Source organism: Aphidius gifuensis, linkage group LG3 (assembly GCF_014905175.1).
Source record: "Aphidius gifuensis isolate YNYX2018 linkage group LG3, ASM1490517v1, whole genome shotgun sequence".
NCBI lineage: Eukaryota > Metazoa > Arthropoda > Insecta > Hymenoptera > Braconidae > Aphidius > Aphidius gifuensis.
The window spans coordinates 22,082,181-22,107,750 of record NC_057790.1 but is presented as its reverse complement, the minus strand read 5'-3'; the positions used below and the strand labels follow the sequence as shown (position 1 = coordinate 22,107,750).

The following is a 25,570-nucleotide window of genomic DNA, read 5'->3' as shown; positions in this document are numbered from 1 at the left end:
ATTATATCATTGTTCAGGACTTATATGATAGAGTGCAGAGGCTTTCAAGGAAAAGACGGAGAACGCATTTTGACAGTCGGTAATGTCTAAACTATATATATCCCATTGATTTTGAATATGCGCTGGCAAGTGGCGTTCACCTGAAGCTCCAGGTAAACACAGGTAAATATACAGGTACACGATAAATAATAATGATGTAAGCTAGCGCCAATTGGAAAATATGTCAACTAAAATGGGGTGTAAAACAGGTAAAACAATTGAAAAATTTGTATGAGGAGGAGAAAGAGAGAGGCGAGGTCGACCGCATACCATTGCCGATCCTTGTGACTGTCGTTTATGACTTGTGATCACTCTCCAGGGCACTCTCTTCGTAGCCGATATTTTTAAAAATAATATCTCTTCCAACAAATAAATATCTGCAAGGTATCTATATTTTACTGTGTCAATAAATACATATTTTTTTTATTGTGCAAGTTGTCTCGTCGTGAGTGATCGTTAATCAAGTGTCCAATTGTTTTACTCCAAAATTATAAAAATTTATATCTCTCTCTCTCACTCTGTGCATTTTTTTATGCACAATTAATTAAATCATTACAAAATTTATATATCAAGGATTATTAAAATTTACATGACAGTGATTTTTCGTTGACAATATTGTGTTGAGTAAAAAAAAAAACAAGTGGTTTTTTTGTTGAGTGATTTTTTTTTTTTCTGCTGATTGTCATATTGACTCTTTTTTTGTAACTTGATTTTTGGAGTTAAGTTTTGCTAACAAGCTGTCAGTGATTTATTATACCATTGATCTTCAGTCAACAAGGTAAATTAAATTTTTTTTTTTTTATTAGAATAAATTGTGTTAATATGTATATTTGACACAGGTGTATTTTTTATTCTGTATATTTGGCATTTTGTTTATCATTCATCTTCTTTTTTTTGTTGGTATTTTCTTATGATTTTTTTTTTTTTTTGGTGAATGAGAGAGAGTTGTAAGGGTTCTTCAAAGGGTTGAGAAAATAATCAAAGTATTATTTGGAGACTTCGATGCTTGTATTGTTGGCACTTTAATACCCAAGATACCAAACAACCTACGAATAAACTCGAACCGGATTTACCGCTTCTCTATCTTTCCTTCAACATTTTTTTTTTTTTTTATTCTTTTCTGGTTTCTCGGTTCAATACAACTTTTGCTGTGATAAAATTTTTTTTTTTCTACACTAGAACACAAAAAAAACCCATAGATTTTTAAAGATATACTCAGAGAAACAAAAAAAAAGTAGAAATTATTTTCTTGTTTTTTAAAAGAGTTGAGAGAGTATCTGTCACGTCATCGATAAACCGTTCGATTTCCACGTTGACGACAACCGCAGTATTTTAATCGTTAAATAAACCGTTGCGTGTTTTGCATGTTGAAATTTTTAAAATTCCTCTATACAAAATTATATAAAAATTATTAATTTATATATAAATTTTTTTTTTTTCATCATTTGTCTCTGAACAAATAAATTATAAAAACTATTTCATGATAAAAACGAAAGTGTTAAAATTTCAATTATTCGGGTTATAATGAAAGCAATTGTGGTTTTACTAAGAGCAACTGTATTTGTTTTTTTTATATTATTATTAATTTTTTCATCCTCGAGTTGTCATAGTCGTCATGATAATTGTCATGATCGTTGCAAATATTATATTGCGCCTGAGGACGATTGCCTTGAATGCCTTTCTCCAACAACCTCATGTACAATTTAAAATTTATATTATCCTGATTATTATTTTGTGTCTTCTTTATATTTTTTTTTTAAAAATAATATTCTCACAGTCACGTTGTCATTATCAACCAAAGCGCAACTTGATTCTCGTGTATGAGTACACAATATTATTATGCAATATTAAATGTCAATGTACCATTCTCCTTAATATGCATTTTAAAACAACGCATAAAAAAATAATTATTATTTATCATTTTAATCATTTATAATATTTTTATTATAATCAGTTATTTTTTTTTAATTATTGCACACAAATAAACGCACAAAGAATTAAAATTTCTATGTAGAAAAATTTCTCAAGGGCAATTATATTCCGTTAAAAGAGTTGATATAATTTTTTGTTAAATAAATCAAAATATAAAGAGAATAAAAAAAAAATATATATATATAAAACCTCAATCAAATTAATTCTTAAATTATTTATAGAAATTTCACTAGTTTCCTATTTGGAATAATTTTAATTAACTTCCGCAGTGCGTGCTATGATTTAATTTATTTAAAATAGAATTTTTATTTTCAATATATTTAATTGATTTATAATATTGTAAATAAGGGGTGATTATAAATTACGTAATATTTGTGTTGTATTACCACGAGTTAAGTGGAGTTGTTGTTGTTGTTGTTGTTGCTGCTGCTTTCTCTGTCTGACCTCGATATCTATTCGACGATAGTCCTGATATATACTCTTTGAGCTCCTGATCATGTCTATATGATGTTAAAATCATTCAAAATACCTTACAGCTGTGTCATGTTTATCTAGAAAAAATTATAATCAACATTCTGCAACAGCAACATGTTACAAATAGATTTTTATTTTCTACAATTTATATTAACCAATATATCAATAATAATTATATATTTTTCTTCAAATGCAATATAATAATTGCAATATATTTTTATGTTCTTTTTACCTTTTTTAAAAAAAAATCAAAATACACAACAATAGACAATAATTATTGTTGACGAAATGCAACTTCTACTACCTACACAACAAAAATTAAAATAAAAAATTTCTTTAAGCTAATAAAAATATAAAAACAATTATATTTTATTATTTTATTAATAAAAAATTGTTTATTTTAACAGGTAAAATGACAGGATGATAATGATGTCCATAAAAATCAATAACTAGTCGCATCATCAACGACAATGTACAACGAGTGGCATACGGTTAGTATATATTAATAATTGTATAGCCCCTTTTTGAGTATAAAATATAAGTAACGTTCCGCAATATATATATATAAAAGTTTCCGGTTCGTGATTCAGAGTCTACGTTCTCAAGAACCACACCTCTCTCTGTGTGACATCTATAATAAATTGCGTGGTGCTGGTATGTATGTTGCATACAAAAAAAAAAAAATAAAAATAAAAAAAGTCAATGATCTGTTGATTTGTTTTTTGGGTCTTGTTTATTCATTCATTCAAATAAATTATTAAAAAATAATAAATAATAATAATCATCATCATCATCGTGAAACGTTACAATGTGAAATGTCTTGTCGATTATAACGTTTCCCGTTGTAATTTCAGCTAACACACATAAGTGAGCTGATTATTTCTCTTTTTATTTTTTTTTAACAAATAATATTTATATATTTATATAAGACTGGTATACGCTTGGTTCCATCTCAAAGCATTTTAATCCATTGGCGTCATCTTGGAATTTTTAGTATATTCAAAAAAATAAATTTTGATGAATATTATTGATGGTATAAATAATAAATAAAATATTCATTATGAAAGCTTATTGATGATGTGTTTATTGTATATTTAAAAAATATGATAAATGTTGATGATGATGATGATGGTGTATTGGCAATTTTGTTGAGCCATAGAAAGGTGGCTATATAGGTGGGTGGTGAATCGTTAGCTTGACCAACAATAAACGCTTCGATGAACCTCCAATTAACTTACTAGAATTAATTTTTTTATTTTTAATAATAAAAATAATAAAGAAATAATTTTTTTTTTTACACTACTGTGTGTATAGAAGAGTATCAAATAGTCAGTATGAAACATCAAATGCATGCACAGTTGTTGATCAAACATCCTAGAGATTGGATCATATATTTATTATTATAAAAATTAAGTTTTTTTTTCATTTAAATTGTTTCATTTTCGCTGACCTATTGTGCTAAATTTAAATAAATATCAACAAATATAAATGTGTTATATGTCGTGTTTAACTTGTTATTTTTGTGTTGATATTATGTATGCTAAAATTTAAACGTGGTCTGGTTTATCTGGTTAAATCGTGCTTTGTTTTTTTTATTAATAAAAAGACATTCAAAATGACCTGACTACCTGGATAACCTTCACAAATATATTTTTATATTTTTATTTATGTTTTTATGTTAACAACTACTTTATATTTGTTGTTGTTGATGTTAATTTATATATTTTTTTATTTATAATCATGATGATAATATTAAAAAATTTAGTTTTTATTAAAAAAAGAAACGCATTTGTTTATTGCATGAAAAAAAAAACAGAAAATAATTTTTTAGCAAGTACAAAGAGGCCACTGGTACGGCCAATCCCAATACCAGCATAGCTCGTGCAATGACCTCGAAGTGAACGGAAGTGACTTGGCTCGTATGCGAGAAGAAGGAAGAAACATATAGATACTTGCTTGCAATTTTGATTTTTCTTTTTCATAATAATTTTTATGATTAAAAGAAAAAAAAAAATAATAATTTTATTATCATTTTTTTTTATAATTAAATAATTAATGATTATAAAATGGAGCCAAGACAATCAAATGATAGAATAATACGTAAAAATTCATCATCAGCTGGACAACAATTAAGTAAAATAAATTCACGTATGAAAACAAGAAAACCGGATGTTGCAGTGAAGTGTAAACCGTTATACTATGAACGAGGATTGCATAATTTTGTTGACCCAGACCCAGTTTTACATCAGGACACATCAATTGAATCAAATTTAACATTTAAAAAATACAATTATAAAGCAAAACCAAGCTGGAATAATAATAGAAATAATCTTGATGCTGCTGCTGCTGATGATGATGTTGAAGAAGAAGATGAAAGAATATCAAGAAGAAGGAGAGACAGAAATTATGATGACTGGGATGATCAAAGACCTATGACACTACCATCAATAAACAAACGTATGGATAATGTTAACAATGATATACCACCAGTATTATCATTACCACGAGTATCACGTCAAGATATATTAAATCGTCGTACTAGTTTTGAAGTACCAAGAAGACAACAACCACAAATATCATTACGTAGAAAAAGTAATAGTTTATTAGAAACAAAATTAATGAAACAAATATTTATGGATGAGAGAAAGGATAATTTTATTGGTGAATTGAAAGAAAAATCATCATCAACAACAACAGGATATCTTAAGAATAATATAAATGTACGCAATAGCGGAAAAAGGAGTGAGAGCATATTAGAGAAACGTACTAGTCGTCGGTTGAGTGGTGCCAAGTCTGCTACTGATATTCTTACAGTTTCATATCAACAATCAGACATGACACGTGCTTCATTACCTCGTGCATCAACATTACCAAAAATAACAAAAAATTATTATGATTCATTTAAAAAAATTAAAACAACAACAAATAATAATGCTGTTATGTCACGTGGATCAACAATACATGAAGCACCAATTTGTGGTAAAATAAGAAGAAGAAAATTATCATTACCAGTAAAACAAATAAAAAAAATTAATCAAATAACAGATGATTGTAATATGAAGCTTGATTTTTCAACAAAAATAATACGTAAATCAAAAATTGATGAATTAAAAACAGTATCAAGAAAAAAAATTATTCAACATGTTGATGAATTTAGTGGTAATAAAAAAAATATATGTAATTATCATCATCATCATCATCATCATAGTGGTGGTGGTGATTGTGGTGGTAGTAGGTATTCAACAATGCCAATGATTAGCAAAAATAATAGTGATAATATTAAAAGCTCAAATTTAAAATACTGGCATTATGGAAAAAAAAATTATTCAATTGAAAATAATAAACAAACAGTGTCATCATTTAAAAAAAATTCTAAAAATAATATGTTTACATCAACATTACCATTGTATAAAAAAAGTAATAAAAAAATTATTAAAACTGGATCAAGTATACCAATTAAAATAGCATCAAGAACAAATGAACAACAAAATCGTCAAATTGATTATTATTATAAAACAAAATTTAATAAAGATAAAAAAATTAATTATTCACGTTCATTGTGTGATATTCAAAGTATCAAGTCAATATCACCACAGCCATCATTATCAATATTTGGATTTTGTACTGGTCGACGTAAAGTGCATAGTGATAGAAAAAATAATAATTTAATTGTTGAAAAAAATTTGGATTCAGTGAATTTAAAAAATGTTTGTTTATTTAATTATTTATTATTAAGAAAAAACTTTCTTTATATTGTTAATTTCATAAATTCCATATTTGATTTAATTTTTTTTTTTATTTAGAATAAAAAACTTGTGAATTTTTCTTTACATTGTTAACATTGAAAATTTTTAATTCAAGTTATTTTCTCTGGGCATGGAATCAATTTTAAAATACCTGCAATAAATATAATTTTTTTTTTTCAATTCAACTCTTAAATTCATTTACATAATTTAAAAAGAAAATTAAAAAAATATAAGAAAACACGTGGAATCATTGAAATATTGTATAAAAAAATTATTGAATTTTATTTTAAATTAAATAGAAATTTTTATGAATTTGATATTTATTATTTATTATTAATTTATTATCTAAAATTACCAAGAAAATATTTTATCTAAATTTAAATCAGCCCTTTAAAATTCTTTGTTTTTTTTTTTATTTATTAACTGTACATATGAAAAATAATTAAATTTATTTGATTTATTATCTTTTCATAAAGTACAAGTGTAAATAATTTTGTTGAATATTACTTTTAAAAAATAGTTAACATTTTTTTTTTATGTTTATTTTTAGGGTGAGCTGGTGTGGTTTGATCCAGGAGTTGGTTATGTATTACCAGGTGAAGTTTTGGAGTATCATCGAGCTGCAAATGTATTATCTGTTCAGGCAGTTATTACTGGCAAGGTATGCATTATAATAATAAATAAATAAAATAATTATTCATTATTGTTATTCAAACACAAAAATAAATCTCCATATAAATATACATTTTGAAATATTCATTGTAACGGTAATAGACAATTCGTATAGAGTACATCTGGCATGTAGAAAGTTCAATTCAAATACGATGTTGTATATTGGAATTACTGACATTCCTGGATAAATACCTGGACACTTCCGCGAAAGTGATTTGTTTGTATAAAAATTAAGAGAATAAAAAAAAACTGATGATTATTTTTTTTTTTTTTAAATATCAAATTTATGTAATAAAATTAATTTTTTTTTTCTATTTATAAAATGAATGATGTTTTAATCTTTATAAATATCAAATTGATGATGACTTTGCTGAACACAAATGACTTGAAAATTATTATAATAATTTTTTTATGTTAATTTAAGAAATGAAATTTTATCAAAATTTTTTGATTAATCATTCATGTGGGTTTATGAATATTTAATTTAAAAATGATAAAAAATAAATTAAATGATCAGAAAATTTTACCATAGAAAAGAAAAAGTAGATCGACTAGATTTGAGGAAAGCGATAGAAATTATATTAGAAACGCTTGACTTAACTTCAGCATCCATGACAGTATCAATTCAAGATAAAATCATCATGATAATTATAAATGAAAAAAAAAAGCATTAAATTCAATTTATTTAAAACAAGTAGAACAGTTATTATTTTGTTGATCATGATGAGAATGATTATTATTGTCAATGTTTTTAAATAGCCAAGACACGTACTGGTGGGCACGTCAACATAAAAATTTGACAAGTTTACCATTTATATTTTATACACACACACACACTCACTCACCTTATAAACAAATGATAATGCAATTTAATAATAAAATTAAAATATTTAATTTCAGCCACAAACTTTTACTCTTACAAACCTTAATGGAGTACGACCGAGACAAGATCTTGGTCAAAATGGTGTTGAAGATATGATTCAATTAAAGTAAGACAAATCACAATGAATTAGTTGATAATTAGTTGAAATAATTAATTATAATTTTTTATTTTTTTTTAACAGTGATTTAAATGAACCTTCTTTACTTTGGAATTTAAAAATACGATATGACAAAGAGCTCATTTATGTAAGTTTAAAAAAAAAAATAAAAAATAATGTTTAATATTAATTAAAATTTTATTGTTTTAAAATTAATTACACAGACTTATACTGGTAGTATCCTGATTGCAGTTAATCCATATAAAATGTTTGATATATATGGTTTAGATCAAGTAAAATTATATGAAGGTAGAATACTTGGTACCCTGGCACCACATTTATTTGCTGTTGGTTCATCAGCATATAGCCAAGTATCATCAGCAAATAATTCAAGTGCAAATCAAGTTGTTGTTATATCAGGTGAATCTGGATCTGGTAAAACAGAATCAACAAAACTTGTTATGCAATATTTAGCTGCTGTTAATCGTGCACCAAGTAATTTAGTTACTGAACAAATATTAGAAGCAGCACCATTACTTGAAAGTTTTGGTAATGCTAAAACACCAAGAAATGATAATAGTAGTCGTTTTGGTAAATATTTAGAAGTACATTTTCGTGATGGTGTTATTGTTGGTGGACGTATAACACAATATTTACTTGAAAAAAGTAGAATTGTAACACAAGCACAAGATGAAAGAAATTATCATGTATTTTATGAATTATTAGCTGGTCTTGATCAACAATTACGTGATAAATATGGTTTATTAACACCAGATAAATATTTTTATTTAAATCAAGGTGGTAATTGTATTATTGATGGTAAAAATGATACACAAGATTTTAAATCATTATTATCAGCAATGCAAGTACTTGGTTTTACATCTGATGAACAAGATACAATATTTAGAATATTATCAAGTGTATTACATTTAGGTAATGTTTATTTTCATCGTAAACAAATGAGACATGGACAAGAGGGTGTTGAAGTTGGTTCTGATGCTGAAATACGTTGGGCAGCACATTTATTACAAATAAATAGTGATGGTATAATACGTGCATTAACAACAAAAACAACTGAAGCTAGAAATGAACGTGTATTAACAGCATTAAATATTGATCAAGCACTTGATGCTAGAGATGCATTTGCTAAAGCATTATATTCATCATTATTTTCATGGCTTGTTGCACGTGTTAATCATATTGTATATAAAGGAACAAAACAAACATCAGCAATATCAATACTTGATATATTTGGTTTTGAAAATTTTAATGAAAATAGTTTTGAACAATTATGTATTAATTATGCAAATGAAAATTTACATTTTTATTTTAATAAACATATATTTAAACTTGAACAACAAGAATATGCTAAAGAAAAAATTGATTGGACAACAATAACATATACAGATAATTTACCAGTTATTAATTTAATTGCTAAAAAACCAGTTGGTATATTACATTTATTAGATGATGAAAGTAATTTTCCAAAAGCAAGTGATTTATCATTTCTTGAAAAATGTCATTATAATCATGCATTAAGTGAATTATATTCACGTCCACGTATGAATTCAGCTGAATTTGCAATAAAACATTATGCTGGACAAGTATGGTATAATGTTGATGGTTTTTTAGATAAAAATCGTGATACATTAAGACCAGATGTTGTTGAATTATTAATAAGTAGTAAAATACAAATGGTTAGTAAAATGTTTCAACATGTTAGAAATTCACATGAAGCAAATAAAACAATAAATAAACCAAATGGTAGATTTATAACAATGAAACCAAGAACACCAACAGTATCAGCACGTTTTACAGATAGTTTACAACAATTATTAGAATCAATGTCACAATGTAATCCATGGTTTGTACGTTGTATTAAACCAAATAATGATAAATCACCAATGAAATTTGATACGCCATGTGTATTAGAACAATTACGTTATACTGGAATGTTAGAAACAATACGTATACGTAAAACTGGTTATCCAGTTAGATTATTATTTGGACAATTTGTTGATCGTTATCGTTATTTAATATCAACACGTTTACCACGTGGTTCACCAAATAAAGAATTATGTCGTATTATATTAGATAAAGCAGCACCAGCTGATGCACATGATCAATATCAATTGGGTTTAGCAAGAGTATTTTTACGTGAATCACTTGAAAGAAATTTAGAATATAATCGTGCATTAATACTTGAACGTGCTGCAATAACAGTACAACGTTATACAAGAGGTTTTCTTGCACGTCGTAGATTTATTAATATATCAAAAAGTGCTATATTTTTACAAGCTGTTTATCGTGGTTATAGAGAAAGAAAAAATTATAAACAACTAAAAAAAGCTGTATTAATTGGACAAAAATTATGGCGTGGTAAAATACAACGTAATAATTATTTAATATTAAAACAAGAAATGTATAAACGTGCTGAAATTGAAAAAGCAAGTAGAGAACGTGCTAAAATTAAACAACAAAGAGAAGAACAAGAACGTGTATCAAGAGCTGTTGCTGGTGTTAATCATCTTGAAATACCAGCTGAATTAGCATTTATATATAGTAAACTTGATGATTGGCAACAAATTCATACTGAAAGAAATTTATTAAAAGTTGTTGGTACAGTTGTACAAAAATATAATAGTAATAATAAATCCACATCATTAAAATTACCAACTGATATTGATCAACATCAATTTTCAAAATTTACAAATATATATTTTAAAAGTCATATATTTGGTATGAAACGTGAACCAATTAAAACACCATTTTTAGCAAAATCACGTGATCAAGATTATACTGATTCATTAATGATATTTAAAATGATATTACGTTTTATGAATGAAAATAATTTAAGTGGTAAAAAAGAACAAGCACTTGGTGATTATATTGTTAATAAAGGTATTATTAATGATAAATTAAGAGATGAAATATTATGTCAATTATCAAATCAAACATGGAAAAATGAAAATGATCATAATAAAGAAAGAGGCTGGTTATTATTATCAAATTGTTTATCAGCATTTCAACCATCACCAATATTATTTAAATATTTATTAAAATATGTATCAGATCATGCACATAATGGATATAAATCATATTGTCAACATAAATTATTACAAGGTGAACGTACTGTTATTAGAATTATGAATAATAATCAATTATCATGGCATCATGTACCAAGAAATTATCCACCTTGTGTATTAGAATGGCGTGCAAATAGAAATCGTGTTAATATGGCACTTAATGTTGGTTTTTATGATGGTGAAACAACAACATGTGCTATTGATTCTTGGACAACATGTGAAGAACTTGCTAATGCAGCTGTTAATAGTCATGGTGTTGAAAATAGTGGATGGACAATTGCACTTTGGAATCAAATTGATAATTCTGATGCAATTGTTACTGAAACAAATGGTTTTGATTATGTACTTGATTTAATTGCTGAAATGGAACTTGCACCAGCATTTCCAGCAGCTAAACATATGTTTTTGGAACAACGTAAAAATAGTTTTCATCAAATTAAAAAGAAAGAGGTATTTATTAATAACATTTATATATTATTATTTTTTTTTGCAAGCTAATGTTTCTTTTCTTTTTTCATTTCTACTATTTATTTGTTGATGATGATGGTAGTGGCTATGAGAGTCGGCAGTTTATTTTCAATATATATGCATGTTGGCCCATTGTTTATAAGCGAAAACAAAAGAGAATGCGAGCGTGTGATTTTTATATTTCCATAATAATGTTTTGATTTATATTTATTTTATTTCAAATGTGTATATGTGTCTTTTCAGCATATTCAAGTTGTTCGTGAAGTGGATCAAGACATGGATATTATTTCAGTGCCAGTATTAAAGACTTTTCAACCGCTTGAACGAAAACCAGCGGTATCTAAGGTCGCTGTTGTTGTTGATAAGCCGGTTGAACCGGAAATACAATCACCAAGAAGACCAGCAGTACCACCACCACAACCACCAGTTGTTAAATCACCAGTTAGTTTTTTTCTTTTCATTTAATTATTTTGAAATTAATCAATTTGTAATTATTATTATTGTTGTTGTTGTTTTTTGTTATAGACGAGAAAACAGTCTCATGAACCAGTTCTTGAAACTTCTGGTGAAATTGGTTTATCCAGAAAATCAGCATTAAATGATCGTTATTTTGAAAAAGAAAAACAACGTAGTCGTAGTTTAGATAATTTACTACAATCTGAAATAATACCATCACCAAGTAAATTAGTTAATCTTGGTCTTTCAACATCACGACTTAATGATAGATATCATAGTCTTGAAAGAATTAGTAACCCATCAACAGTTAATAACAGCAATAATAATAATAATTCCGAATACATGAGTCGTTCAGAAATATCACAAGAACGTAAATATAGTAGAATTGGAAGAAGTACTGAGCCAAATATTGTTGAAGAAGAAGATTTAACAATTGATTTTGAATATCCTGATATACAATCAGTTAGTCAAACTGGAAGATCTGAAGATGATAAAAGTAGTTATATGAGATCACAAACAAGATTTATTAAATCACAATATCCAAGTAAACGTACACTACCTGGTAGTCAATCATCTAGAGCATATATTGAAAAAAGTGAATATGGTGTTAAATCATCAGCAATGTCAGATACAAGTGAAGCACCATCATTAGCATCACATGTACGTCGTGTACGAGTACCAAGTCAAGCATCTGATGTTGATCAATTTTTAGATGAATTATTTATGCCAGTACTTGATGGTAATTTAGATGAATTATCTGATGCAAGAAGTTTAGCTGCAAGTATTAAAGGAACAATTAAAAAAACTGAAAATAATATACAAGATTATTTAGATAATTTATGTGGTAATTTAAATAATAATAATAATAATTTAAATGCTAAAGATTTATCAAATAATATAAAAGGTGGTGGTGGAAATATGGATATTCCAAATCAAAATACAGCATTTAATTTTAGTCCATTATCACCGGGTATGATGTCACCACAAATGATGATGCCAATGTATCATCAATCATCACCATCATCACAACCATTAACAAATGGACAAAATTCTTCTTATTTACCAATACCAATATATAATATGCAAGGTTTAAATATGCCACAATATCCACAAGATTATTCACCACCAAATAATCAAAATCCTGATATTGCAGCATATCAACAAAATTTACAACGTGCATTTTTACAAAGTGCAATGGCACAAAATTTACAAATACAACAACAATTATTAGCACAAAATCAAGCATTTCAACAATTACTTGTACAAAATAATAATAATAATAGTAATGGTACACAACAAAGTATATCATTTGATAATGAACAACAACAATCAAATAATAAAATAATAACATCAACACCAACAAATCAACGTTTAGATAAAGTTACAGTTAAAGCACAAGTTCATAGATCACAAAGTCCACCAAAAAAAGATATTATTAGTAGAAAAATAAGTAATGAATATACATCAAGAAAAATAAGTATTGAAAGAAAATTATCATCAACACCTGATTTAAAAAATAAAACAACAAACTCAGGTAAAGGTAATATACAAAATAATTTTACAAATGTATTGAGTGAATTAAAAAATCGTAAAAGTAGTACAGATAGTAATAATTCACCAATAATTAATGGTAAAAGTGGTATAATACCACCACCACCACCACCACCAATGCCACCACCACTTGATGGACATGATCCATCTGAATCACGTCCATTTCTTGATCCATATGGACGTGCTAAAACTGTTAGAATTGGAAAATGGAGATGGCCACCATTGAGTGATTCAAATGAAGCACAAATACAAGATTCATTTACTGAATTTAAATTACGTCAACATCAACATCAAAATCGTAAAATAACACCACAATATCAAGAATATAATGATCAGGTAGATAATGGTGCTGATACAAATACTGATGCTGGTAGTGTTGATTGGGAAGAATTTGAAATTGAAAATATAAGTGCTGAAAAAATTGAAATACATACAACAACACAATCACCATCATCATCAGCAGCAGTAACAGCAGCAGCAATAACAGCAACAACAACAACAACAGCAATAAATGTTACAACAACAAATGGTTATAAAGAAGAAAGTAATAATAATATTAATGGAATTGGTGAAAAAAAGAAAAAAGGTAAATCATCAAAATCAGGATTTGAGGTCGGTGCACAGAGACCATCACCAGGAAGTATTGGTAAACTTAAATTGAGCTCAGAAATGCGACAACGTCTAGAGAAAGTGACTGCCAATCACAGTGTTAGATCAACAAAACCAAATGAAAAACCGGCATTGCCGCGGGATGATATAAAGGTCAATAGACTTGAGGATAATCGTAAACTTTTACTTCAACAACAATTAAGTAATTATTATTATTTTTTAAATTAAATACTTTGTAATTTAATTGATTAATAATTATTGTTTTTAATTAAAATTTAAAAAAAAAAGGTGGAAGATGGGATGATTATGCTTCAACAGTAGATGATACACAGAGTGTAACATCAAAAGGCACAACCGACATGATGACCCAGGCACAAGTCGTGAGAACCCAAATTGAACGTATGGAGAGTCGTCCAGTTCCACCACCACCTCCAATATCACCTCCACAACCACCAAGTCCACGTGGTGGTAGTGTATACAGCAACAGGTATTACCGCTATTTTTTTTTTTTTTTTATATATATTTTATCAAATTATTCAATAAAAAAATTTCTCTAAAATATTCATAAAAAAAAAAAAAAAATGTTTAAATATCATTAAAATATTTATAAAGACTTTCCCTTAAACTATTTTTTTTATTTATAAGTAAATAATTAATAAAATTTCACTAAAATTGTTTTTTTTTTTAAATTTTTAATTACAGTCAATCTGGAGTTCCACAACCTCGTTCACCACCAGCTCCAATTGAGCCAAAAAATAATCGTGAAAATTATCGTACATCACCAGATTCAGATGTAACACATGATCATTTTACTAAAAATTTAAATATGTTTAGTCAAAGTAGAGATATATTTGCATCACAACAACATTTACGTGATGGACAAGAACAAAAAACAAAAGATATTTATGGTAAAGATAATACAGATATGACAAGTACAACAAGATGTAGTGATAGAAATTCAGATTTTGATTCAAGAAGAGATTTAAATTCTGATATATTTGATAAATATTCACGTGATATATTTGATAATTCAAAAAGAGATTCATTTGGTATGGTACGTGATTTATCACCAAAATCACGTGATAGTTTTGGTATACCATCATCACGTGAATTTGGTGTTGTACCAAATACACGTGAATCATTTGTTGTTGCAAGACAAAGTTTTAAAAAAATTGAAAATGATACTGATAGACGTTTAAGTATTGCATCAACAAATCGTACAGATAAATTAGAAAGAATTGAAATTGAAGAATGGCCAGAATTTTTAAAACCCGTATTACCACCAGCTGAAAAACCAGAAATTGAAAAAGTACAAGAAGCTATTGATACTAAATTATATCCACCAGCATCAACAACACATTTTACATATAATCGTGTATCATGGACATTGAGAGTTAAAAAAGAAGTATTTTTACCAAATGAAATACTAACAAGTCCATTATCACTTCATATGGTTTTTTGTCAAATAGCATATGATGTATTGGCAACATCAAATATACGTATAACTAAAGATGAACGTCAAAATATGCTTAAATTACTTGATAATTATGGTGTTACATTAGATAATTTACAAAGTACACAGCATAAAATAACAATTAAAAAAAATGTCATTGATATGGCTAAACAATGGCCATTATATTTTTCAAGAATATTTCCAGTATCAATTGGTCCACAACATCCTGAAGTTCAACATATTGCTGTATCACATCATGGTTTACGTCTTATTAAACGTACATCAAATGGTGAATTAATTATTCTTGAAACTTTATTACTTGAAGATATTGTTGCTGTTGGATCATCAAGAGCTGGTGTTTGTACATTAACAGTATCATCTGGTGTACGTCTTCAATTACATACAGTACGTGCACCACAACTTGCAGAAATGATTGGAAATTTTATTCGTCAAGTAAGTCAAATATTTTATATTTTATTTAAATTCAAACTTTTCTATATACAATAACAGTTAGATTATATTACCTTTTATATCAAATAATTTAAATCCAATGAATATATTAATTAAATTTAAAATTTCATCATGATATTTCTTCATTTAAATCACATAATAAATATGCACTTGTGCAAAACCAATTGAATTCTTCCGGTTGTATACATAGAAAGGGCGGAATCAAGTCTACATGTCGTTGATCCGTAAACAGAAATAAAAAAAAAAATAAAAAGAAATTAAAATCAAAACATACATTCTCTGCAATTGCAACTAACGGACATTCAACATGAGAGTATTCACATAGTGAATGACCATGATCCACCCCGGTGGCACTGTGTATAATGCCAACCCTATTTTGGTTTCGCTCACGTGCACATGTTTTTTTTATTATTTTTTTTTACTTATGCGTTCAATGTAAGATAAAAAAAACATTTATATATGAGAAAGAAATAAATGTCGATGAGAAAAAAAAATCCATAATGATGATGATGATGATGATGAAGAAAAACGTCGGGCGGGGCAAAAAAAAAAAAAAAAAGAGAAAAAAAAACATTGAAAAGACCACCTATCTCGCCAACAGTCCGTGACAGATAGTCAGGTGAAGTCGAGGCAATAAAAGAATTGTCTTCTTCATGTGTACATATAAGTGCTGGTACATAGCCACGTAGTTTTTTTAATAATGATGAAGAAAAAGAAGAAGATTATCACAATGATGTTGTTGATGATAATGATGATGATGATGATCATCATCATCATATAATAATAATAATAATGATTGGGCGCCAGCTCGTTTAACCGTTAACTTAACACACTAAGATATTTTTTTCCCTCACCATCAACATCATCATCATCATCTCGACCTCAATATATAAAATACCAAAATTCATACTAAACCAATGATAAATTAAAATCATAAACAAATAATCCACACTGTGTCATTTAAATACACATATACTGATCAATTTTAATGTTTGTTTTTAAATAGAGAAATTTTATATTTACATATTATTTTTGAGTCAAGTTGTTGTAGGCAATTTAAGAACAAGTCAGGTACAATATACAAGAATAATTTTATATCGAAAACTCGTTTAATACACTGGCACTTGTATGTGCATCAAAAAAAAAAAAAAAAGTGCATCAAGGAAGCCAGAAATATACGAATGAATATAACAGGAAAAAAATATATATAAGGAAGACGAAGCCAACGACCAGCACATATGACCACTCACCGTAAAGTCAATTTACACTACTTCAAGTTATCTTGAATAACTTTATATTTTCATTATAAATATATAGAAATATTTATCATAAATTTATCTAATCATTTATCATCAATCATATCAATAAATATATAAAATTATTGTAATAATAATTTAACCTAAATAATTTATAATATATACCTAACATATTTTCACATGCGTTTATTAGATTATTAAAAATATACAGAATTAATATTGTTTTTATATTAAGAATGGCATGAGAGGCCTTGAGTTGAGCTCGATGAGCATTCAGCGAGAGTTTTCTAAGATTAACCGGTATTACTGGTATGTTGCTACTCGACATGAACATACCGTATATGATTTTGTAAATTAATATTGACTACTAAGGAATTTAGCGTATTTATTACTCTCGCCCTTCTCTCCCCCCTTTTATTAACCCCCCTGTCTCTTTCTCTTTATTATTTTATTTTTTTTTTATTACTTGTATAATGTTTAATGATAATTTTTTCTACATATAGTAAACAAGTTGTAAGCTTTGACGGTGAAAATTCACCAAAATTGGCAGATCAACTTTTATTTATTTATCTTTTTTTTTTTTATTATTACCTTTGCTTGCATAAAGAAAATACAAGTCAAATAAAAATAAAAACAAAATACCACTCAACAGGTTGTTGTGGTTATATATTTATTTTTTATTTTTATTTTTTTTTCACACGAGGTGGGCGTTTTAAATCCACCTGCTTTGACCGGAAACAACCGGTTTTTAAATTTGCTGAGGGACATATAACGAATCCAGGAAACAAATAAATTATTGCAGACCCAAAAATATATTTTATAATAAATTTAAAACAAAAAAAAAAAAATGTTATATTAGATAAAACGTGTATTATACCTTGAGCATTCAAATTCCCATTCGAGATCAAGGACAGATTTTTTTTTTTTTTTTCAACGACAATAACCCTCAGTTCTCACGAAACATTTGTGCTATTTTTTTAAATATATAATTTGTTTTTTTTTTTTCCATTTGTTCGTGTTATTTTGTTGATTATCTTGTCATTTTTTTATTTTTATTTATTTGCACATAGATTGGTAGATGAAATCATTGCTTGGTCATTTAGAAATGACTGTGCAAATGCCTGAGGTTATTAGTTACGTGTATCGATACGAGAATGGTATTTCATTTTATATATTTAATAAAAAACAATATTGCAAACTTCATTGTACATCCGGAGGGCAAATACAAACATCCTTACAAAAAATTTATTTTAAATAATTACAACTTTCTACTTTAATCAAATAACACATTTAATCATCACAAGTTTTTAAAAATAAATATATAAATGAGTTTTGAATTTTAGTATTTTCTTGACAGATTAATTAATGACAATGATAGTGATTAATGTGATGATGCATTTCATTGTTTTTTTAAAAAAAAACACCTGCATGTAAGAGAGACTAGGGCGAGGTTAAAAAACACAAAAATTCATTCTCAAAGATTCCAACGTATATCGTCAATTGACTTACTCGCGAAATAAAATAAAAAAAAAAACTTTCACATTGAAAATATTTATTGTATTTAATTTTTTTTTCACATGAATTCAATCTACTCATAAATTATTATTTTTTTTCATATAAATTTATACAATATATATTTATTTTTCACGCAACATATCTTAAAAATAAGTAGGCGAATGGGTTAATTTGATCCACGCGTGTTGCTTGTAATAATTCTTCCTTTCACAAAAAAATAAAAATAAAAAATCTCACTGAATTAAAATAAATGTAAATCAATGGAAATTATGAAAAAATTAAAAACTAAATATCAATAAAATTTATATATATATTTTTTAATAAATAAAAAGTTATTATATTGATGATGATGATAAATAAGAGAATGATTATTAAAATACATTTTGATGACAATATTTATACGATAAAAAATTATATGGAGAAATTAATGCCACATTCTTCCCTCACCCTGTTTAAATATGACCACATGGTACTGAATACACCTGGTTGTCAGTTGAAATATGTGGTGGGGTACAACCGACCCACATAACAGTCTTTCAATGATCCTAGTATCCAACAGACTCAATACTGTTTACTGCTGTGCAAGACAAACATGCAAGAAAAATAGACTCTAATTTTTTCAATTCATTTATTCAATTATTCATTTAAATTTGTGTTTACATTTTAATTTTATATCATCATCAACATCATTAATATTATTAACAAGTGACACTATCAAAACAACATTAATTATATTTTTTTTTGAAGAAAAAAGTTTACTTTATATATTTATATTAAAAGTGCATTGTTGAGTGGAATTTTTTATTCGCTTGAATTAATTTTAAATTGTGAAATCTTTGACTAACTGACCGACTTGATGATTAAATGGATCGTAGTGAAAATAGCTAACGTATATAATTTTATAGACATTAATATACATATATTGCGATTAATAAAAGTGTGTTGTTAAATACTGAGATTTTCAAGAAAGTTAATGCCTTTCAAAGTTGTGATAGTCCCTGGATAATTATAATTAAAATACAAGCTTGGCAATTGTTCATGATTTGTTGTGTCTCATAATATCCCACGGCTGTCTTCTTCTCACGGTTAAGTGAAATAAAAATAATATAATAAAAAGGAAACATAGTAGCACGTATTTTTAATTTTATATACTACTCAATATACCAGGAACAAGGAAGAAAGCTTTAAAAAATTTTCACCAAGAATCATCTTAACTTCATAAAACATTAATTTAAAAAAAAAATATATATATATATATTTCTATCAAGAGTTACAACAAATAATTAAAATTATTTGTGATTATTTTTATTATTTATTTTTATAAAAATAAATAATAATAAAAAAAAATTAAAGAGAAAACTTGGAGTATTTTAATGTCAATCTATTGTGCTTTCCCAAAGTGTTTATAAATAATTTCTGTTAAAATGTTTGAAATAAAAAATAAGGAAGTAATCAATAGTTAGAAAAATAAAAAAAAAAAAAAATTTATTTTTACTATTACATTCTATTTGTTGATTAAATTTTTTTAAATTGAAAAAAGATAATAGTAATAATAAAATAATGGAAAGAGAAGTGACTGATGAGGCTTTATTTAGCCATCGAATGTCAACAAATTGGGCTGAGTTACCACAAACATTGAGACGTCGACAAAAACATCGTCCAGATATATTGAGTCAATTTACTGATTTTTCAGAAACATCAGAATGTGAATCACGTAAAACAGATATTAAACCAGTTAAAATAATAAAACGTTCTGAATTATTACGTAAATTTGAAATAAATGATATTAAAATTGAACGTGAGTTATCATATAATGATTATGATGATGATGATGATTATAAAATTAAAAATAATAATAATAATAAAGATACAAATAAATTACCAGGTAAATTATTTCAAACAAGACCAAAGACAAATTTTCCAAGTATGATGATGATGATGAAAAATGAATATAAAAGTTTATCTGATGAAGAAAGAAAAACAAATTCACCAGATAGTTTATTAGTTAAATCATCTGATTCAGAATTAAGTAGTGATGATTATGGACATACTGATGATTCTGGTGCATTTTTAGAAAGTCAATTATCACGTTATGAAAATATGACAAATCCACAAACAAATAGCAATTTAAAAAATAAAATAAAATTAATTAATCAAAATAGCATTGATAATCAAAATGATGATGCTAGAATATTATCAAATTATGAAACAAAAATTATGTCACGTAAAAATAATAAAGAAAAAATAATAGTCAATAAAAGTACGGAAAATTTGGAGCATGTTAAAGATAATCGTAAATTTTTTAATTCAATTTCACCAACAACACCAACAACAACAACGACATCATCATCATCATATGAATATGAAAATATACCACGTATTGATATGTCTAAAATAAATATAAATAAAAATTCATCAAAACAACCAACAATTGAAGAATTACGAATGGAAATTGGTTGTGAATTACGTAATTCAAATAAAAAAATATTAACAAATAATGATGATAATGATAATTCAAAAACACTTGAAGGACTTATTCATGATATGTATAATGATGAATGTAAAAAAAATAATAAAATGTCAACAATTAAAGAAGAGAAACAGGATGTTAATAGTATTGGTGGTAGTAAATTAAGTGTACGTGAAATATTAAAAAGATTTGAAGAACTTAGAATTCAAAATGAAATACAACAACAAGCTGATGATAAAAATAATGATAAAACATTAACAACTATTAAAGAGACACTTGAAAAACTTGATGAGAAGGTCAAAAGATCAAGCAATCAGGTTTATATTATTATTTTATTAATAAATATATGAATAATTAAATATAAGATTTTAATTTAAAAAAATTTTATCATCTAGGTTTTAAATTTCTTTTTTTAATTATTTATTATTTTCAATATTTTTACATGTATGATTTCTTGTTTTTTATATATATATTTTTCGTATTAATATTGAAACTATATGTTACCAGTCGAATTGCCATTTAGAACGTTGTGAAAAAAAAAAAAAGAATTAATAAGTATCGAAGCGTTAATTATTCCCGGTATATTCATAGGCCTATAACAGTATTTATATAGTCATACATGTAGGTCAATAATATTATGTATTATGATTATTATTAATATTAATTTATGATATATATTTATGTTTTAGGTTGAACAAAAACCTCAAAAGTCTATTCATCATGATAATCATGTGTCACATATATCAAAGTCAATACAAAATCATGGTAATTCTCATGTACATCATAATCAACAACAGCATCAACATCAACATCATCAACAACATCAACAACAACAACAACAACATCATCATCATCAACAGGAACAACAACAACAGCAACAGCATCATCATCATCATATGAATCGTGAAAATAATCAATCACCAATAAATCGTGTTTCTAATCAACATTCAACAACAGTTTTACAATCAAATGGTCATTCTAAAAATCAACGTAATACACAAATTCATAATTCATCAACTGGTGGACAAGAATGGCGACAACCAGAGGATATAAATAAATCACCAGATGAAGAACTTTATCCAGAATCAGTTGTCAATGATGGAAAACATTCATTGTTGCAATATGCTATGCTGAATTTTCGACAATCAACTGAAAAGTATGTATAATTTATTTATTTATTTAAAAATTTATTTATAGTCAATTACTTTATTATACCGAGTTACTTCGTGCTTGTTAATTGCATCAAATTAGTTAGTTGTATTTGATGAATCACGAGTTGTAAATAATGAAAAAAAAAAAAAATCATAAAATATTGTAACTTTCACATGGAATATGTCGACAATTTTAAACTGTACGTCGCGTGCTATCCGCTAATATCCAATTACATAAAGACAAAAAGAAAAAAAGTAAATAAATGAAAAAAAAATTAAACAAATTAAAAATTTAAAAAAAAAGAAAAATAATAATATTAAGTGCATTATTATGCAGAGTATTTTAAAACGTGTAATCTCATCATTGAAGGGGTCGAAGATCTTGTACACGCCCGTCCCAAATACATTGACCGGTTGTGTTCGACTTTCACACGAAAAATGTCGTTAACAGACATTCATTTTAATGTTGAATAAAAATTTTCTTTCAACGTCTTCATCATCATCAATATATTTAAGTATATATTAAAAATTTTTTTTAATAAATATTTTTATTATATTGGTGTCTTTGAGGTCAATGTTTTTCTCAAGTATTGTCTTGGAATGGAATGTTGATGATTTTTCCAATGGATATATTATGTAATTGCAAATATGGACTGATAAGTTTTGTCCAGATTGGTTGACTTTACCGTGTTGAGAAAGCATAACAAAAAAAAAAAAAAATGAATTTATACAAGTCGTGTCTGATATCATCGTACATTTTGCGCATCAAAACCGTTAGTTTTTCTTTGAAATACTTTTCATTTCTTTTGTGGACTATGTGCCTTCAACATCACTCTTTGTTATTAATTATTAAAAAAGTAACAAAAAAAAAAAAAATCATATATTTATAACTAGTATGCCATTTTGGAGAAGATTGTAAGACAAAATAAAAGAAAAAATTTAAAAACAACAAAACAATAACAATCAACATATAATAATAGAAATAATAATAATTTTGATTTATTAATGTTTTGTTTTAGATTTGAGATGATGAAAACAGCTGATGGTTCAATAAGTGGATCACTAAAAGTTATTGAATCATTAAAAAATAAAAAAAAAAGTAAAAAAAATAAAAATCAAGAAAAAGATGGTGCTGAATGGACATGGAAAGAACAAGTTGATCTTGTTAAATATTCACCAGTACCAATTGAACAAAGTTTACTACGTCTTGATAATGAATTAAGTTCACTTGCTGCTGATTGTTTTTTGTGTCTTATGCGTTACATGGGTGATCAACCATTGCCCCCGGATATGAGTGAAGTCAAATGCGTTTATACAATACTAATGGTAAGTGAAATCACTAAAAAAAAAAACTTTCCAAATGTTTTTTTCATTATTTTTTTTATATATATTATTATTAAATATAAATTGTATTTAATTATCATAATATTATTTTATTATTACTATTATCATCACAACTATATAATTTGCTTTTATTTTTATTTTCACATAGCACTGTCATAAATTTGAGCCACTACGTGATGAAGTATACTGTCAATTAATGAAACAAACAACAAATAATAAAAGTGTTAATCCAGACAGTTGTCAAAGAGGCTGGCGTTTATTTAGCATTGTTGCTGCATATTTTACATGTAGTGAAGGTTTAAGACCATATTTAATTAAGTATTTAGAAACAGCTGCTTATGATAAAAGACGTGCTTATCATGGTACAGCAACTGTTTGTTTACAAAATTTACGTAAAACAGTTAAATATGGTGGTAGAAAAAATGTACCAAGTGTTGAAGAAATAATGGCAATAAGTGCTGGAAGAAATGCTAAAAGACAAATATATAGATTACCTGGTGGTACTGAAAGAGTTATTAATACAAAATGTACAACAGTTGTTCAGGATGTTATTGAAGAAATGTGCAGTGTCATATCCGTGAGAAATCCACATGAAATGGATGAATTTTCTTTGTATTGTATTGTTGATGGTGATGCTTTTACAATGCCACTTGCAAGAGATGAATATGTCCTTGATGTCACCACAGAACTTCACAAAAATCATCAAGTTTTTTATTTAATATTTTGCAGGTAAATTTTTTACCTTTTTTTTTTTTTTCAATTAAATAAATAAAAAAATATAGTAAATATCTATTATTCATTTTTATTTATTTATTTTTAGATCTGTTTGGTATTATCCACTCAGACTTGATGCGGCCTTGTATATAGAAGTGGTTTTCAATCAAATTGCCCCAGACTATTTGGAAGGTCTTTTGTTGGTCATTCTAGATGAACATTTGCCACAAGAAGATATTGTGAGTATTTTTTTTTTTAAAATTTTAATTCACTTATTCTTGACACAAATTACAGTATACATAAGAATTTTTATTTTGCAATATTATTATCATGAGAATTTTTATGCTGAATTAAAAAATAGACTAATGATGGAATTTTTCTTGTTTTTTTTATTTATTTTTTTTTTAGTATGACATGGCCCAAATTGCTGCACTTTTACATAGAGCTGCTGATATGGGACATGAGCCATCAACTAAAGAAATAAAATATCTTTTACCAAAACCAGCATTGAGTCTTCGTGAACCAAGGCCACAACAATGGGGCAGTATGGTTCAACAAGCTTGGAATAATATTCATCATAATACACCAGCTGTTTGTAAAGCTCAAGTTCTTGGTAATTTTATTTTTTAAAAAAATTATATTTCTTTCATTATTTAAATATTATTTATTTATTATGATAATTATTATTTTAGAAATATTATCAAAGTGGCCATTATTTGGATCAAGTTTCTTTGCTGTTAAAAGAGTACCAGAAAATGGTAAAGAAAAAGGAGGTGATCATATTTTAGCACTTAATCGTCATGGTGTACATTTTATTGATTTAATATCACACGTAAGAAATTATTTATTATTAATAAACAATAACAAATTATTAATTTTATATTGAGCTAAATGAAAAAATAAAAATGTTATTTTCAGGTAACTTTGTATCATTATGCTTACTCAGAAGTTATATCAACACGTAAAGTCAAGTCAGAAGAGGGTTCACTTTATTTAGATATGAAATGTGGAAATTTAATGCAACAACGTATAACAAGATTACAAACTGAACAGGCACATGAAATATCAAGACTTATTCGTCAATACATAACAATGGAACAACGAACAACAAATAATCAAGCAACTGGAATGGCATATGGATTGAGATAATTATTAATTTAATAAAATTAATATTTTATAATTA

General features: G+C 26.5%; 1 protein-coding gene across 1 annotated transcript; it reads left to right on the top strand.

Annotated features, from left to right (window-relative positions):
* Positions 1 to 4: 4 nt before the first annotated feature.
* LOC122852870 (unconventional myosin-XV) lies at positions 5 to 25,569 on the top strand. The gene is made up of 18 exons (XM_044152960.1): positions 5 to 162; positions 249 to 817; positions 2,853 to 2,936; positions 6,742 to 6,852; positions 7,764 to 7,852; positions 7,928 to 7,991; positions 8,068 to 11,379; positions 11,641 to 11,838; positions 11,923 to 14,215; positions 14,302 to 14,500; positions 14,716 to 15,919; positions 21,868 to 22,334; positions 23,349 to 23,655; positions 23,822 to 24,402; positions 24,494 to 24,626; positions 24,796 to 25,000; positions 25,080 to 25,219; positions 25,306 to 25,569. The coding sequence occupies exons 3-18, from the start codon at positions 2,916 to 2,918 to the stop codon at positions 25,534 to 25,536; spliced, it is 9,555 nt and encodes a 3,184-aa protein (XP_044008895.1). The 5' UTR covers positions 5 to 162; positions 249 to 817; positions 2,853 to 2,915; the 3' UTR covers positions 25,537 to 25,569.
* Position 25,570: the final 1 nt, after the last annotated feature.

What these genes read in the sequence shown, in the direction of transcription:
- LOC122852870 (XM_044152960.1), top strand. Translation starts at nt 2,916, where the DNA reads ATGTACAACGAGTGGCATACG. An exon ending in AGGCAGTTATTACTGGCAAG is followed by an intron (nt 6,853 to 7,763) that starts GTATGCATTATA and finishes ATTTAATTTCAG; the next exon opens with CCACAAACTTTTACTCTTAC. An exon ending in GCGTTTATACAATACTAATG is followed by an intron (nt 23,656 to 23,821) that starts GTAAGTGAAATC and finishes ATTTTCACATAG; the next exon opens with CACTGTCATAAATTTGAGCC.